We start from the raw sequence: 14,993 nt of genomic DNA on the forward strand, positions 1-14,993 counted from the left end.
CTCCCGTTCCAAATCAAATCTTAATAACATGTTAAGTTATTCGTCCACAGAATGATTACCTTTTACGGATGATGTTATACATTTTACATTTTATTTTTTAGAAACAGGTTCCAGAGATGCTGAAAGATCAAACAGAATTTATATTGTATTTAGAAGAATTGAAAAATGATGCATCAGAACAAGCGCTTAAGGTAATGGCATAATAAACACATAAAACAGGTCTCCCTGTTTCGAACTTGTCTTGCACTCTAAAGAGGTTCAATAGCTACAGAACCACCTTGTCACCTGGACATTTTTGTCTTACTTTTTTGGCACATCCAGGTTAAGGAACATGGTCTGTTAAAAACTTGCCTGTATCCCAGACTTTGCTGTCTCTAACATTTTTAGTAATGGTATGTTGCAATTATGTTTGACCATTTTTACCTTCTGTGATTTAACTAGCCAGAGTAGGGCAGCTGCCCTTCGTTGGTTGATGCTAGAGCAGGCCCCAGCCGCCGACCAATAGTCAATCGTACGGACCATTAACTCCTTACGCCGAAACTTGGCCTGGGGATCAACTCTTGGAGCCTCCCCGGGATAAGCATCTTTCTTATTTAACAGAGCTCACTTTGTATATAGACATATGCAAGAGTAATTTTATAACACTCTCCTTACCCCTCCATTGTTTTCATGCTGGCTAAATTATTTTTGACCACCCTTAAACTGCTGTAATCTATATATATATCAATTGTTATTTCTTAACCCGTGGACTGTTTTTGTGGTTAGAATAGTTTGGTAAAACGAGATTGAGATTCTTGAAAGCTCATCCTTAAAATGGCCACTAAAAATATGTTCTTTTCTTTAGGAATTATTTGAGGCCTTTTTACACAGTCATCATGGATCAAAGGAAGACGGAATTGAAAGACTTGATCCAAAGTTCAGCTTTGATACCATTTCTTCTTTACATGTCACTCTGTCTCAGAATCCTAGACTTGTCCAAGCAATCTTACGTTTTTTACTTGTTGGTGACACCCATTCAGCCGCGGTGAAATATAACAATTCCCTGCTGAGAATTTCAGTGGACTTTATTTTACAAACGTTAACATCCCTTGAAGGTTTCACACAGGATGACTCTGAAGCAAAAAGAAAACTGAAGCAACAGAAAGCTGAGACTATATATAGCATCTTAAACACAATGCGCTTTAGTGTGGAGCTACAGACAAGTGACTTAAAACATTTGTGTGAGGAGCTCTTTAAAGCTTGTCAGAACAAGGGAAATAATTTAAAAGAAGAACAAGTACAAGGATGCATGCTTAGAAAAAGCAACTATGGGCTGATCAGTTTATATGGAAATGTGGCCAGTGAAAAACTAAACGCTCAAATAATTGCACTGAAGACTCCAGAAAAAGGTGAGCTTATACCTTGAGTGGAAAAATGTGTTTATGGTCAATTAAGGTTTTATTTTCTATTGGTGGTAGAGATGTCAAATGTCTGGAAATTTTGAAGCCATGGGGAAAAAAACAGGGGAAAAAAACAGGAAAAAAATTTAAATTTTGTTACACTGTGATCAAAAAAATTTGCTTTTTAAAACACTTATTTTCTGTTGTAAAAGAAACAACAAGGTTTGTATATGTTAAGAACACTTCAACTATACACGAGAACAGTTAACCCCTCCCTTTCCCTCAAACAAAAGAGAGAAACCATCAAAAAAAACAAAAGATCTTCTCTATTCATCCTACATAAATTGGACTGGGAGAGCGATCACAATCGCCCAATCAGATTTGCACATTAGCACCATTTGCAAATGAAAAGTTAAGTAACTGGCATTATTTGTGCCAGTCGGATGTGGACACATTGCATCTTTCATAAAGAGCTTCATGTATGTATGAACAGCTGCTATATTACCGATGGTAGCCGTGCTATAGCCTATTCTTCTTCTATGAAAATGTACCATTGTTAATATAAATTTGGCAATGTATTTGGAAAAGTTTAGTTAAAAGACTTAAAAACACATTAAAAGTACTTAAAAAAGGTAACTAAAGTTTCATAATTTGTTTGTTTTTGAACAGGAGCCACAAATGTGCTTTCACATTCTGAGAGCGCAATTCTTGCCTTATTTGCTACCCCTGAGCAATCAACCTCATGGAAGAATGCCTACTTCTATTTTCATTCCACCGAGAAGCACTTTCTGGAGCAGATTCTGGTCTGTGATAACAATTCTGGCTATCTTATTCTGACTTCTTCCTTATTCTCCATTGCATTGCTTCCAAAGGGGAATTATTTATTTAATGCAGATAAAATCATAATTGAATCTAGCACTTGAATCAATCTAACATCTGTAATTTGTATTTAGTTTTTAAGTTACCCTGATTTGTATATTGGAGTGGGGTATAACTTAGAACAGCTTTGTGGCAGCTGTGACAAATGATGATTTTTTTGCAGGAATTGCTTCTTGCGTAATATAGCACGGTTGAAGTGAAGCAGGCATGATGCTAAAAATGTTTAATAATCAAATGTTTTGTTTATCTGGTCCTTCAAGCTGCCCTACAAAGAGACAAACAAACAAGATTGAAGTCTTCTCCGCTTTTATGTCTTTATTTGGCACTGAGGCCCACCATTTATGTTCTTGATTTGGCCAACCTTCTCCCAATGGCTCTTGTGTAGCCCCTGTACTATGTCTTTTTTTAAGTAAAACTGTCCCTTTTAATAAGTTTCTTGGTGTGAACCATTCTAACACTACTTGGTTTGTGCTGCTTATATTGATTGTACTTTACTCTGCCACACAGGTTAATATGTCATTGGCGCATATTATGATAGCAAGATAGTCCTGCTTATGCCTTTCTGTTCCTTTTAAAAAAAAAAAAAATTTTGCCTCAGATTTATTAAATACCCCTTGGAACAAGCCCCCCAAAAGGAAAATCTTTACCTTTTTTGTCATCATATTCATTTCTATGTTGCAGCTTACTGCCTTAAATTTGCTAAAGAAGGAAGATTTCTCAAGTTTAACAATGCTACTGAAGAAAGAATTCCAACCGCTTCGACGTCTTCTTGTGCTTCTGGGATGGACTCACTGTCAGAGTATCGAATCAGTTAACGCTCTTCTTTGTGCTCTGCACGATTCTGAGGTAGGTTTTGATGAAATCGAGGACACATTCTAGATGTAAAGTAACTTTTTTAGGTAACCAGATATGTCCTTGCACTTTTAAAGTGAGGTTACAAAATAGCGCTGAGTGAGGTTTTTGGGATAATAGATCTCCCCTGAGGAATAGGGCAGAGGAGAATGGAGTAAATTCAGGAATGAAAATTAATGTTGTGCATGTTTGGCCATACTTAACGTTTTATTTACTAGTTTAACTTAAGCAGGGTATGCTTAGGTTAAACTAGTGAAATATATGTAACATTTGTACTACTCATAAAACGGCTTAGGGGTTTTTCACAGATAAATATCAAATCTTTACTTGTAGGTCATGAAAATGTCAAGAAGGAATTGTAATTCATACAAAATAGCAAACCATTTGTGTTTTGACTTTTTACAAATGAGTTGTACCAATGACACCTGATTACAGCAAGATAACTGCACAAAATCAAACTGTAAACATTTTCAACAATTGCATGGTTTCTTTAGAGCAATACATTGTGAAAAAGGTTGTTGTCCGTTTTAATATATTTTATTTTTCAGGATTCCTGCAATGATTTGATATTGAAGGAATTTTGTGATGGCCTCATGTTTCAGGTTGAGGCTTTGAAGTGGTGCATAGAACACAGCAGGTATTGGAAAACTTACCAAAACTTACAATGCTAATAAATGGGAAACCAGAAGTATTTGGATAGAACTCTGACTTATGAGAGAGGTTTATACTAATGATTATAAATGGTCCTGATTAATCAGCCTTTTTGTGTGTGGGTATGTATATGTTTGGTACATATCTACCCTAGTGTGGAAGGAAAATAATCTCTCCAGTTTCGCTATGTATATACACTGCTCAAAATAATAAAGAGAACACTTAAACAACACAATGTAACTCGAAGTCAATCACACGTCTGTGAAATCTCACTGTCCACTCAGGAAGCAACACTGATGGACAATCTATCACATGCTGTTGTGCAAATGGAACATACAACAGGTGGAAATTATAGGCAATTAGCAAGACACCCCCAATAAAGGAGTGGTTCTGCAGTTGGTGACCACAGACCACTTCTCAGTCCCTATGCTTCCTGGCTGATGTTCTGGTCACTTTTGAATGCTGGCGGTGCTTTCACTCTAGTGGTAGCATGAGACGGAGTCTACAACCCACACAAGTGGCTCAGGTAGTCCAGCTCATCCAGGATGGCGCATCAATGCGAGCTGTGGCAAGAAGGTTTGCTGTGTCTGTCAGCGTAGACGTTTAAGAGGCCGTAGGAGGGCAACAACCCAGCAGCAGGACCGCTATCTCCGCCTTTGTGCAAGGAGGAGCACTGCCAGAGCCCTGCAAAATGACCTCCAGAAGGCCACAAATGTGTATGTGTCCACTGAAACGGTCAGAAACAGACTCCATGAGGGTGGTATGAGGGCCTGACGTCCACAGGTGGGGGTTGTGTTTACAGCCCAACACCATGCAGGACGTTTGGCATTTGGAGACGCCGTGGAGAACGTTCTGCTGCCTGCAACATCCTCCAGCATGACCGGTTTGGCGGTGGGTCAGTAATGGTGTGGGGTGGCATTTCTTTGGGGGGCCGCACAGCCCTCCATGTGCTTGCCAGAGGTGGCCTGACTGCCATTAGGTACCGAGATGTGATCCTCAGACCCCTTGTGAGACCATATGCTGGTGCGGTTGGCCCTGGGTTTCCTCCTAATGCAAGACAATGCTAGACCTCATGTGGCTGGAGTGTGTCAGCAGTTCCTGCAAGAGGAAGGCATTGATGGTATGGACTGGCCCGCCCGTTCCCCAGACCTGAATCCGATTGAGCACGTCTGGGACGCTCCATGTTTCGCTCTATCCACCAACGCCACTTTGCACCACAGACTGTCCAGGAGTTGGCGGATGCTTTAGTCCAGGTCTGGGAGGACATCCCTCAGGAGACCATCTGCAACCTCATCAGGAGCATGCCCAGGCATTGTAGGGAGGTCATACGGGCACGTGGAGGCCACACACACTACTGAGCCTCATTGTGACTTGTTTTAAGGACATTACATCGAAGTTGGATCAGCCTGTAGTGTGGCTTTCCATTTTGATTTTGAGTGTGACTCCATATCCAGACCTCCATGGGTTGATAAATTTGATTTCCATTGTGTGATACCTGCCGTGTCCGCCGCGGTCCCTCGCCGGTCTGCCGCTGGTGGGCGGCGCTTGCGCGCTGACGCGCTCCCGTCCCCTCAGTGTGACGTGCCCGCGGCACGTACACTGAGAGGACGTGCCGCGGGCACGTCTTCTCGGTGTACTGTGCGCGCGGCACAGACGGAGGGGCGCGTCGAGGTGGCGCGCCCACGACGGACGCATGATAACATGCGAGCCGCCGTGGCGCGCCCACGACGCGCCAGTGGGCATGAGCGAGCCGCCGCGACGAGTCGGCGGCACTCGCAGGGTTATGAGCGGGTTGCCGCGACTCGTTCGCGGGGCTCGACTTCGGCGGCATCTGCCGATGTGGCACACCCGCGGCGCTCGCGGGTGTAGCACACGCAGATGCCGGTTTGTTTATTTATTTTTCGCGCCGACGCCATTAGTGTGCCCCGGTCGCGATGACGTCTTCCTATGTTGTTTCTTTTTGGTTGCTATGGTGTTTCCCGCCATTCTTCCTATTTAAACCCCCTGTCCCATTAGTTCATTGCCCGTTCAAAGAGTCACTGTTGTGTATCTCTGGGTTATCGTGAGTTATTCTGATTGATCTACGTGTTCCTGACCTTGGCTTTGTTTTCTGACTTCGATTCTGTGCTGCCTGCCCCGACTTTGGCTTGTATATTAACCTTGATCCTGTGCTGCCTGCCCCGACTTTGGCTTGTATATTGTCCTTGCTCCTGTGCTGCCTGCCTCGACTGTGGAACTTCCAATACCCGTTGTGCTGTGCTACGCTACCGTCTCTGCATTGTGGGTGCATAATCCGTGTTGTCCTAGGTCCCGCATAACACATTGAGGATTTTTGTGTGATTTTGTTGTCGGCACATTCAACTATGTAAAGACTAAAGTATGTCATACGATTAGTTCATTCATTCAGATCTAGGATGTGTAATCTTTATTATTTTGAGCAGTTTATTTACTGTGGTGATCTGATGAATAAAATCCAAAGCGGTTTTGAGGAGGCAAAAAACGCTTAATATATATTTTCGTAAAATGTTTCTTTGTACCATTACATTTTCTTTGTTTCTTTCAGTCGCACTATTTCTAAGGAAGTCATTCTTTGTCACTTGAACGACATAGAGAGCCATTCAACGCTTCACATTTTGCATGATCTCACAAACCTTGCTAAATTAAATGAGGGAGATGTTCTAGATCTTCTGCAGAGAGAACCATCGGTGGGAAAAGGAGAAGAAGGTATGTTTGTGTTATAAGCCTGTGTTTTAATCCCTTAAGGACCAATCTGTTTTTTTACTTTTTGTACTCTTTGGAACCAAGGCTGTTTTAACACTTTTGTGGTGCTCGTGTTTAGATGTAATTTTCTCCTCACTCATTTAGTGTACCCACTATATATTGGTTTTTTCACGACAAGAAGGGCTTTTTCCCTTCACACTTTAGGTCTTTAAAGTGGGGTGCGGCCTATATTTGGGGTTTAGCACAGGGGTGCGCAGTTTGTGTCGCTCAATGCAGTTCCGAGCGCTGGGCAGGCAGCAGGGTTAGGATACAGATCCCCGGCAGTGCTGCAGGGGACCTGGATCCTCCTCCCCGACAGCCATGGACGTCTGCGCGATGTGTGTAGACAACCTTCACTGCTGGAACTTCAGTGGTAGCTATTAATACAGTGAAGGCATTTCAGCAAGCATGGGATAGGGAGAAGGCTAAGCTTAGATATATTAAGCAAAGTATTCAAAGGTTGGGTAGACTGTATGGGGCAAATGGTTCTTCGCTTTCTGTGTTACAGGAATATATAGTTTTGGGGTATTTTTTGGTTTCTTTTGTCCAAAGTTAGAGTTATAATTTTTGCATAATTTACCCAATGTAAAAATCCAACCATAATGTACACCTTATTAGGGCTGCAACTAACGATTATTTTCATAATCGATTAGTTGGCCGATTATTTTTTCGATTAATCGATTAATCGGATAAAAAAATGAATGTACATTTTTCATTTATTTAAAATAATTTAATAAACAAATGATGTTAAATACAAACGCAGAATAAAAAAAAAAACTGATAAAATGCATTTCTTGTCTTTATTTCCCAACCAGCCCCCCCCAATTTATGCACATTTGAGCACAGGCTTGCCACGCTGCCTCCCAGACATGCCACTCCACGCTGCCTCCCACATATACCACTCCACGCTGCCTCCCACATATACCACTCCACGCTGCCTCCCACATATGCCACTCCACGCTGCCTCCCACATATGCCACTCCACGCTGCCTCCCACATATGCCACTCCACGCTGCCTCCCACATATGCCACTCCACGCTGCCTCCCACATATGCCACTCCACGCTGCCTCCCACATATACCACTCCACGCTGCCTCCCACATATACCACTCCACGCTGCCTCCCACATATGCCACTCCACGCTGCCTCCCACATATGCCACTCGACGCTGCCTCCCACATATTCCACTCGACGCTGCCTCCCACATATTCCACTCGACGCTGCCTCCCACATATTCCACTCCACGCTGCCTCCCACATATACCACTCCACGCTGCCTCCCACATATACCACTCCACGCTGCCTCCCACATATACCACTCCACGCTGCCTCCCACATATACCACTCCACGCTGCCTCCCACATATACCACTCCACGCTGCCTCCCACATATGCCACGCTGCCTCCCACATGCACATTTGAGCCCAGGCTTGCCACGCTGCCTCCCAGACATGCCACGCTGCCTCCCAGACATGCCACTCCACGCTGCCTCCCACATATACCACTCCACGCTGCCTCCCACATATACCACGCTGCCTCCCACATGTGCCACTCCACGCTGCCTCCCACATATACCACTCCACGCTGCCTCCCACATATGCCACGCTGCCTCCCACATATACCACTCCACGCTGCCTCCCACATATACCACTCCACGCTGCCTCCCACATATGCCACGCTGCCTCCCACATATACCACTCCACGCTGCCTCCCACATGTGCCACTCCACGCTGCCTCCCACATGTGCCACTCCACGCTGCCTCCCACATGTGCCACTCCACGCTGCCTCCCACATGTGCCACTCCACGCTGCCTCCCACATATGCCACTGTGCCTGATACGCCTTATACCCCCTGATACACCACTCCATCCTCTCCAGACATGCCACGCTGCCCTCCCCACATATGCCTTATATATCGTATATGCCTTATACCCCCAGATATGTCACTCCATCCTCCCCAGATATGCCTTATACCCCCCAGATACCTCATAGTCCCCTCAGAGTCACAGACCTGTTCGCATTACACTGACACCATACTTTTATAAATAAGTACTGGGTTAATCTTCACTGCCCCCAGGATTTAGATTCCCCTTAGTCTGCCCCCCTTTACCTCTAACTGCGCCTTAAGTTAACTTTATTAAATTAACACTAAACACCCCATTAACCATAACTACCCCTAAATTAACTCTAAATACCCCATCAAACACAACTACCCTAAATTAACCCTAAACACCCCATTAACCACAGCATCCCCTAAATTAACCCTAAAGACCCCCATCAACCACAACAGCCCCTAAATTAACCCCAAACACCCCATTAACCACAACTGCCGCAAATTAACCCCAAACACCCCATTAACCACAGCTGCTCCTATATTAACCCTAAACACCCCATTAACCACAGCTGCTCCTAAATTAACCCTAAACACCCCATTAACCATAGCTGCCCCTAAACACCCCATTAACCATAACTTCCCCTAAATTAACCCTAAACACCCCATTAACCATAACTGCCCCTAAATTAACCCCCACCTCCCCTAACCTTCAGCAGCCCAAATATTAATTTTATACTTACAGTTAGATGAGTGTCACAGCCATGTGGTTCTGGCCTTCTGGGAGAAGGAAGGGGGCGGGGCCAGTTGTCACAGTGATTACAGGGAGGGACTGGTAAGTAGGAGCTGCTGCTGTGAGTCACTAAAACGGATTATATAATGAGGGGTATTTTTCAGAGCATTTGCTCTGAAAAAACCCTCATTTTATAATCGATAAAAATCGATTCAACTAATCGATAATGAAATTCGTTGGCAACGATTTTCATTATCGATTATTATCGATTTTATCGATTAGTTGTTGCAGCCCTACACCTTATAATATGTCTCATGTAACTGCTGGGAATGTATTGGAATTCTATATAAATGAGGTATTTTTGAAATCAATACACCTAAATTGATACACTTTGAGAGTATTTTCTGGCAATTTTACAAATTTTGTGAGGATTCAGAGGTGAAAAAAAATATATGGATTTTATTTTTCACTTTTCCTCTAGTTAATACTAAATTAGTAATCCTACTGTGGTATCAAAGTAAAGCTCTCCCCTTGAAAAAACAAATCTATCTTTGCATATATTCACAGGAAAGGGAATAATGGCTGAACTGACAAATGGCCAAATAACTTGGCACTTAAGGTACCAAAACCCCCTGGGACTGAAGGGGTTAAACGGTGTACTTTTCATTTGCCATAAATAAATATTGATGTCACCTGCAATTCGGAGAATACATTGAAAAATAAGTAATCTCCAATATTTACAGATTTATCTTGCAATGATTCTTGAATACTTCCACCATCTCTCTAAAATGTATGGTCTTTTTCCCTTCAGTTTCCTTAAATCCACTTCAGGGAATCGTCTTGCTGTTGCAGCATCGCAGCATTGCATTGTTCCAGGCATTTTGTGCTATGAAATACGCTGTCTATGCTCTCAGTATATACGCTCACAAGCGTGTTCCGTGCAAGGACTGCCAAGACAGCGTTTTGAATTGTTCCGAAGCTGATGTTGAGCCGCTTCATTTGCCAGACAAGGATTCTTTCTCACACCCAGGTATGTTTTTAGACACACAACTTTAGCTGTATTTTGACTTGGTTTTATTATTTCTTTTGAGGCATTAATCATTTTTCTCTCTCCTTTTAATCCAGGCAGTTCAGATGTTTTTGCACAGTATCTTACAAAGTGTCAGTATTATTTAGACAAACTGCCTCCCCCATTGAGGCTTGAAATCTTGGAGAACATTTTCTCCCTGATGTTTATTTCAATAAATGACTTGACCATAGAATCCTTAGGATCTTCACAATCTGTGGATCGTGGTATAGAGGTGGATGAGGATGAACTAGAGGTGAAATATGATGGATTTGCAGAAGAAGTCCCTCTGCCACAAGCGCTAACATCAAAATGTAACAATGGCACGTCTAACGTTGCTAATGATATTTCTGAAGGATCAACATTGTTTTGTGAGAATTATTTAGACCTGACACACTTTACTGGCGGGTTGTCAGGGTTCGTGGTAGATGAATTTGTCCTAGAAAAGTTCTTAACAATCTTAAAGGATAACCTGGAGGAACTTAAAGTCCTACGTAAGCGGAGTACAGAGGCAGGCAATGAGGCGCCAAACCTGTTTGAATGTACGAGGGACACTTTTAGCAGCAGAGTGCTTACGTTATCAAAATATATATCTGAAGCCCAATGGAGATATAAATTGGTCATGAGCAACTTGAATACAGGTAAGAGATGACTGGTACCATTATAGGATATAGCTAAAACCTAAAGATCAATACATTGAAGCAATGTTTTTCAATGATGAATTTGTTTCAAGGGACACATTAAACGTACTGTAATGTATTTGTGGCCAGAGTTGTTCAACAGACTTTTACAGGTAATTTTTTTTTTTATTTTTTTTTTTTTTAACCTTGTAGGCAGTTTTTCAAGTAATTTCCCTGCCATGAATAGTGGCAGAAATTATACAGCAGAGGATCAAAAACAATGTTTTTTGATTCCGAGGATGCTCTCCCCACCTGAATCTTTGCTTATTTCATGTATATTGAGAGGAAACTACATTGAAGCTCATCAAGTAAGTACCCTGTGATAATCCTAATGTTTTGTATGTTGTGTGTTCAATGTATGTGTAGAAGGCTGGTTTAAGTTATTGCCTTTTTATTCTTACATGCCATATCATTGAATGTTGGATTTGATTACTTTTCTTCTTTTATCCTGAGGTTTCAATATTGAGACAATCTTACTGATTATATAATGATACTTGCAAATAAAACTCCATCTCCTAGTATCATGGATGGTGCATATTTTTTTTATTAATTCATATCATTATTAACTATCATTTTCACAAATCAATATGTTTAGGTGGCACTGATGTTTAACCTTCAGTCATCAACAAGTCACAGTGAGTTGGTTTTCATGGAATGCTATGAAGAGGTAGTACGGGAACTTTCTAGAGTGGAGCAAAAAATTGAAAACCAGATGTCGGAATCAAACGTAAGAAGGATGTGTAATAATCGCTCTACTTTACAAGCCATTGGAAATGCAGCAGCAGCAGGTGATTTATCATGTTTGCCATTCATTTTTAACCTGTATTGACTACCTTCAGTGTGTTTTTTGGTTTGGTTGGTCTGAAGTCTGGACCTCCTTGCTTTTGTTAATTCAGGCATGGTGTTCTATTCCATTTCGGATGTCATGGACAAATTGCTTTCCCCTACGGATGGCCCAATACCCACATTACAAGATGATTTTTGGACAAAAAGTGCCAACTTAGAAAAGACTGATCCTTGGATGCATGTGGTGGAAGAGCTGAATCCATCTGCAATGACCGCGTTTGATTTGGCCTGCACCCAGGCCCGTGTTTGGAAGACTTGCAAGCAACTCCTTGAGGCTGCAGAAAGGAGGCTTTATAACAACTGTGAAATAAAAGGTAGAACATTATGTAACCCACTATTCAATTGAAATATAAAGTAAAATGTATTTTAGATATTTAGTATTTAGAAGCCCTTACTGTTGGGGAGCATACATCGATGGGTAGAAAGAGAATAATGCTAGCAGTGGTTTCAATGTGTTTCAAGCATTTCACATGAACTAATATTTCAAGCTCAAATAAACAAATTAACCATTCGATTCTAGTTTAAGTACAGCTGTAAATAATCTTTTATCTTGCATGCAGCATGTCTCTTTATTTTCGCTATAGATAAGCTCAGTCTTTTCTGTGTACTGCATTATATCAAAGAGTGAATTCTTGTGTAAGAGTAGAACACTTAAATGTAAGGCACAATGAGGTTCTGTACAAAAGCTGAAGAGGCACGGCTTTGTATGTTACATGCCACATTAGCCTATGTGGCTACATTTTAGTAAAAAGTATAATATAAAATGGAAAGCTTTACTTTTTTTATCTGCAGGCTCAAAACCTGATTCTATTATGGATCATCCTGCTGGTATCCAGGGTTTACCACGTGTCCTTCAACAAATGAGTAAAATAATTACTTATCCGTGTCCATCTCAAGAGCAGAGTGAATTAGGTATTCAAAATTATTTCCTTTTTAAATCCAATACAATTAGCAATGTTGCTTCACAAATCTTGTCTGCAATAAAATAGAGTTTGTGTTATCTGTTTTGAATGAATATTTTTGATGCTTACACGTTCAAAACTGCTTGCATGTTTTATAATTATTCATGTTTGGAAATGCATGTGATTTAAAGTTTCAAGTATGAAGTAGAATAACATATCTAAATAAGGAGAAAATATTAAGAAAGAAGAAAACACGTAAAATTATGGTCTGTTCACTAAGTAGGGCCAAAGATCACCCCCACCTTTTAATTCAGTGTTGTCTCTAATCTGAAATTTAGGAAGGCTTAGAAATCGGTGCATCAGCACTGCTGCTTTCTGCTGTCCTCTAGAGGGCTGTCTGTATAGGGCTGTCATGAGCCAAAGGCACTGTAAGACCTACAGAGACCTTGTTTAGTCCTCCAGGTGATTTGGAAACATTTTTGTGTGCTTTACCGGGAGGTTGGTAGATAAATGGAACAGCCTCCCATGAGAAGTGATAGAGGCTAACACGGTGAGAGAATTTAAACACGCATGGGATAGGCTGCTGAGTGGTGAAGCCACGGCTGAGCAGCTGCACATAAACTGAATATTGTTCTGCACATAAGCTGAATATTGTTCTGCCCAGTGCCAAGCTTCAATTAGTGTGGTTATAAAAAAAAAAAACAAAAAAAAAACCCACTGACACTGGACTCTGAAGGCTTTTTTAATCCCGCCCGCTCCCGCAATGTGGGTGTTCCGCTCCCGCCACATTTGTGGACAATCATGCCCACCTCCTTAGCTGAACTGCAGATTTCCCGCGCAGTCCCGCAAGTCTGCCTTCGTTCCCCTTAGTCTGGCCCTTAGTTCCAGTGAAGGCTAATGTTAATGCCACAGACTACATACATTTTAGCCAGTTGAATGCTTTGTGACGCCAGTTAGGGGATGGCCTTTTCCTGTTGCGACATGGCTGCCTCTGTCCACAAAGCAAGGTTCATAAAGACATATTTTTATTTGGCAAATTTGGTGTGGAGGAACTGGAGTGGCCTGCACAAAACCCTGACCTTAACTCCACTGAACACCTTTGGGATAAATTAGAATGCTGATTGCAAGCCAGGGCATCATGTCCAAAATCATTGCCAGACCTTACAAATGCTATTTTTGGGGCGCAAATTCTCATAGGCACACTCCACAGTCATACCTCAGGTGTGGAAACAAGGCGACACTTAACCATTCACAAAAACACAGAAACTGAAGTGCAGAAAAATGGCGAAGGCACTTAGTTCACCAAGGGGCTAGAAAGTGATACAATGAGTCTCTGCAGGCAACAGTGAAGCATGGTGGAGGTTTCTTGCAAGTTTGGGTCTGCATTTCTGCATTGCAGCATGACAACGACCCCAAACATACAGCCAAAGTCATTAAGAACTGTCTTTTAATGTAAATGAGAACAATGAGTCACTGGAGTGATGATATGGCTCCTACAGAGCCATGATTATTTTGTTTTATTTGATATACTGCCATCAGATTCCACAACTCTGCACAAAGAGTAGACAGGACATAACGATTAGTATATAACATAACAAGATGGCATACAGAAACAAGTTAGGAGGGCCCTGCTGAAATTCTAGAAATTCTGCTTACATTCTAGATCTCAACACTATTGGGTCTGTCTGGGATTATGTGAAGAGAGAGTAGCGAATGAGGCTGCCTAAATCAACAGAACTGTGGTTAGTTCTCCAAGAGGTTTGGAACAACCAACCTGCTGAGTTCCTTAACTGTGTGCAGTTTTATCAAGCAAGACTTGCTGCTGTTGTGAAGGCAAAGGGTGTCATATCTGCTTAAAACTTTTGCACAGTATTGTATAATGTATGTAGTTTTATACATGCACTTTATATAATTTATCCTCAAATCTACCCTTGATACCTTTTGGCTAAAGATTTTTTTTACTAACTTTACTGAACTACATAGGGTTTATACTACTATGTAATGTATATAGTTGCAAGGATGCTACAGATGCACGCTAACACATAGGGCTGCCATTGGACAGTATTTTCCCCTACGGTCATGGGTGCTATTGCATCCGTTTTAACCCATGACATGCCATGGCATCATTGGTCTTCTAGTGACATTCTCAGTGATGTACCTTGTAAGTCATAAGATAAATTGTATCTATTGATTGCTTTTATATTATGCAATGATAAAAAAGTTGGGAAGAGTATTTGGGAGATTCAATTTTCAGTTCAACATTGAGGATGCTTTCCTTTCACCAACCAAGACAAAAAAAAATATAAAAAATTCTGAAAGGCATAGTGGAATGTGGAACCATAGATTTCTTTAATTTTTTATTATTTATCTATTTTCCATAACACGAAGAAGATAAAATATGCAGCCAACTGAAGTG

General features: G+C 41.6%; 1 protein-coding gene across 1 annotated transcript in view; it reads left to right on the plus strand.

The window, feature by feature from the left end:
* Positions 1-101: 101 nt before the first annotated feature.
* LOC149278447 (zinc finger FYVE domain-containing protein 26-like) overlaps positions 102-14,993 on the plus strand; it is a gene marked incomplete at its 5' end in the record, with an annotated part of 78,949 nt that continues 64,057 nt past the window's right edge. The window contains 12 exons of the mRNA XM_089501931.1: positions 102-191; positions 845-1,388; positions 2,049-2,182; positions 2,940-3,104; positions 3,659-3,747; positions 6,325-6,485; positions 9,895-10,113; positions 10,209-10,790; positions 10,983-11,137; positions 11,425-11,617; positions 11,726-11,989; positions 12,468-12,587. Of these exons, the coding sequence (XP_089358057.1) occupies positions 102-191; positions 845-1,388; positions 2,049-2,182; positions 2,940-3,104; positions 3,659-3,747; positions 6,325-6,485; positions 9,895-10,113; positions 10,209-10,790; positions 10,983-11,137; positions 11,425-11,617; positions 11,726-11,989; positions 12,468-12,587 (2,716 nt within the window). The remainder of the gene's footprint in view (positions 192-844; positions 1,389-2,048; positions 2,183-2,939; positions 3,105-3,658; positions 3,748-6,324; positions 6,486-9,894; positions 10,114-10,208; positions 10,791-10,982; positions 11,138-11,424; positions 11,618-11,725; positions 11,990-12,467; positions 12,588-14,993) is intronic.

The sequence above is a fragment of the Sceloporus occidentalis genome, unplaced genomic scaffold, assembly GCF_023333645.1.
Source record: "Sceloporus occidentalis isolate IW3139 unplaced genomic scaffold, rSceOcc1.0.p SCAF_188, whole genome shotgun sequence".
In the NCBI taxonomy this organism is placed as follows: domain Eukaryota; kingdom Metazoa; phylum Chordata; class Lepidosauria; order Squamata; family Phrynosomatidae; genus Sceloporus; species Sceloporus occidentalis.